Raw genomic sequence first — 3,248 nt, 5'->3', positions numbered from 1 at the left:
ATACGGCGACCGGCACACTCAACGATAAATTTTTCGTCTTGATGACAGCGGTGTGCGAATGAACAGGCACATTTACGGCGGCCGTGCTAAAATACTAATAATCGCGCAGCCGGAGAGGCGGCGGCGTTAATTTACATATTATATATTAATTCACAGGTGATACGGATAATTAAAGCATAAATAAAAACAATAATATAAATATAGGAACAAACAGGTAACAGATAGGAGATGTGCGTGTGTGTGTGTGTGTGAATTTAACAAAACAAATATCGGTCGCTGACCTACACCGTGTTGAGCGGTATAGTGGTGCGGCGGCACTTAGACATCCAAATAAAAATCTTATCTGGCGTCGACATCCTCCCCCCGTTGAAAATCTGATTTTTCAACACTTGAGTCATCATCATGCACTGGAAGGCAACATAGTTTCACTGTTGGTCGACGCATTTCTACTCCACTTGCCGTGCGTAGAGTTACAACTCGAATAACTCCATCCTTACCCGGATGAAGCTGGATGACTCTTCCTAAATTCCATTTGGTTGGATGATTACTTTCTCTTCTTATTATCACTACGTCATTTATCTGCATTGGTCTCGTTCGGCATAACCACTTACCGCGCACTTGACACTGTGGCAGGTACTCATTCTCCCATCGTTTCCAGAATGTTTGCATCAGATATTGTACCCTTTTCCAACGCCGTACACCCTTTGGCTCGGCTTCTGTGAGATCATTTTCAGGTGGTAGGAACATGGGCCCACCAATTAAAAAGTGCGCTGGTGTTAGTGCTTCTAAATCAGACGGGTCGCTACTCAGGGGTGTCATTGGTCTTGAGTTTACACATGCCTCTATCTGGCATAATAACGTGCTGAGTTCTCCTAAGGTGAGCCATGTTTCCTTCATTATCCTTGCGAGATGAAATTTTGTGCTTTTCACAGCATTCTCCCAAAGCCCTCCAAAATGAGGAGCTGAGGGGGGGTTGAATCTCCATTCGATTCCTTCTCCTTCCATTCGCTTATCAATTTTTTCCATGTATGCAGTGAGCTCTTTTTGCGCCCCAACAAAATTGGTACCATTATCGCTATAAATTCTCTTACATTTTCCACGCCTTGACATAAATCGACGTAAGCAAGCTACGAATGCAGCGCTTGTTAGGTCTTCCACAGCCTCTAAGTGAACTGCCCTAGTCGAAAAGCACACAAAAACAGCAATCCAGGCCTTGATGCCGGTTACTCGCCGGATTCCACTTCTGATAACAATCGGACCAGCGAAATCTACCCCAGCGATAGCAAAAGGCCGAGAGCATTGTACTCGATCCTTTGGTAATGGGGCCATGAGTGGTAACAAAAACTTAGGTCTTGCCTTTACACACTGAACACAACGTGATGTTACTGAACGTGCCATTATTCGTCCTCTCAGTGGCCAATACATTCTTCTTATTTCAGCCAACAAAGCCTGTGGTCCACAGTGCAGTAATTCTCGGTGCCGATCTTCAAATATTAAGCGCGTTATTTTGTGGGTCGCTGGTAGTATTAAAGGATGTTTTTGCTGTTCAGATATGTTGGAATACTCTAAACGTCCACCGACATAGATTAGACCGTCCTTTATGAATGGCTGCAAATTCTTGATTTTGCTTCTTCGAAGTAGTTCCTTATTAGATTCTAATGATTTAAACTCCTCGTAAAACGACTCTCTCTGAACCCATTTGATCACAGCGACTTTAGCGCCTTGTAACTCGGAAACTAATAAATGCTTTGGATATTCAATAGTTTTTTTTAGCTTCATATACCTTATGAATCGTAAGAGCCATGCTACTGAGCGTACTAATTTGTGCCAGTTCGAGAAAGCATCGAAGAGCTTGGTTAATGGTAGAGAAATCACTAATGCAAGTTTTACTGTCCGTTGTTCCGGGATCTCTTCATCCTCGATTAACTGTACTTCTGACGCATTCCATTGGCTTTTTTGATCTGACATCCATCTTGGTCCATACCACCAGAGATCTGCTCTCAACAGTTCCTTGGCACTTATGCCACGGGAAATAACATCAGCAGGGTTATCGGCTGTACGTACGTGGTGCCACTGGTTCGCATCAGTTAATTCCAAAATTTGTGATATTCGATTTAGAACGTAAGATTTTAATCTGGTTTGCTGACTGTTTATCCAACTCAAGACTACGATCGAATCAGTCCATAATTGACAACTTCCCAACTGAAAGCCCCACGACTCTGACACTTTGTTGACTAATTCAGCAAGTAACAGCGCCCCATTCAGCTCTAAGCGTGGGATGGTGGTTCCTTTCAATGGTGCTACACGGGTTTTCGAACATAAGAGTCTCGAACTCCATATTCCGTTGGCATCTATTGAACGTACATAGATTCACGCGCCGTACGCTTCTTCCGAGGCGTCGCAGAAACCATGGACTTCGATGTCCTTCGACAGACTTGGAATCGCTTTCCTTGGAATTTCTAGTACCTTCAACTGGCCTAAACTTTGGTAGAAGGCGCTCCATTTTGTTTGCATGGCTATTGGCAACGGTTTATCCCAATCCATTTTCTCTGCCCACATCTGTTGCAGAAAAATTTTACCTTTTATCAGCACGGGTGTCAAAAACCCAAGAGGATCAAAAATCTTATTAAGATCTGATAATATCACTCGCTTAGTTAAACATTTCGGTTGTAAAGTGGGAGATATAGTAAAAAAGAATTGATCTAACAGTGGCTTCCATTCCAGTCCTAAAGATTTCACTATTTCTCCGTCTCCTATCTCAAGTGTGAACAACGTATCACCTTCACGTTTACCCATTTGTTCAATTATATCTTGGGAGTTTGAACACCACTTTCTCAGCGGCATTTTTGCAGAATCAAGGATAGAGTTTACCTCTTTCTGAATTCTACAACAGTCTTCCACACTGTCCGCGCCTGTCATTAAGTCGTCCATATAAAAGTCACGAAGAATGGACGTTGACGCTTCGGGGTATTGTTCCTTCACTTCTTCTGCCAAAGCAACTAGGCATTGTGTAGCCAAAAACGACGCTGGTGTCGTTCCATAAGTCACAGTCGTCAATTGATAAGTACGTAACTGCTCTTTCGGATTTTGTCTCCACAAAATCCGTTGCAGGTTCCAATCATCCTCTGAAACGCGTACTTGACGAAACATTTTTTCAACGTCGGATGTTACGACGTATTGGTGTTTTCTAAAACGCGTAAGTATCCCGAATACGTCCTCTTGCACGGTAGGACCACATTTCAACACTT

The 3,248-nt window shown here is 43.1% G+C and overlaps 1 protein-coding gene across 1 annotated transcript; it reads right to left on the bottom strand.

Moving 5' to 3' along the window:
- Nucleotides 1-339: 339 nt before the first annotated feature.
- Nucleotides 340-3,150, bottom strand: LOC111031468. The gene is made up of 2 exons (XM_022311413.1): nt 2,379-3,150; nt 340-2,300 (listed from the first exon to the last, which is right to left on the bottom strand). The coding sequence occupies exons 1-2, from the start codon at nt 3,148-3,150 to the stop codon at nt 340-342; spliced, it is 2,733 nt and encodes a 910-aa protein (XP_022167105.1).
- Nucleotides 3,151-3,248: the final 98 nt, after the last annotated feature.

Source organism: Myzus persicae, unplaced genomic scaffold (genome assembly GCF_001856785.1).
Source record: "Myzus persicae strain clone G006 unplaced genomic scaffold, MPER_G0061.0, whole genome shotgun sequence".
NCBI classification, from domain to species: Eukaryota; Metazoa; Arthropoda; class Insecta; order Hemiptera; family Aphididae; genus Myzus; species Myzus persicae.
This window is presented reverse-complemented; position numbering and strand designations above follow the sequence as displayed.

Coding starts and splice junctions, on each gene's coding strand:
- LOC111031468 (XM_022311413.1), bottom strand. CDS start 3,150: ATGTTTCGTCAAGTACGCGTTTCAGAGGATGATTGGAACCTGCAACGG. Junction 2,301..2,378: donor CGCCTCGGAAGAAGCGTACG/GCGCGTGAATCT, acceptor AAACCCGTGTAG/CACCATTGAAAGGAACCACC.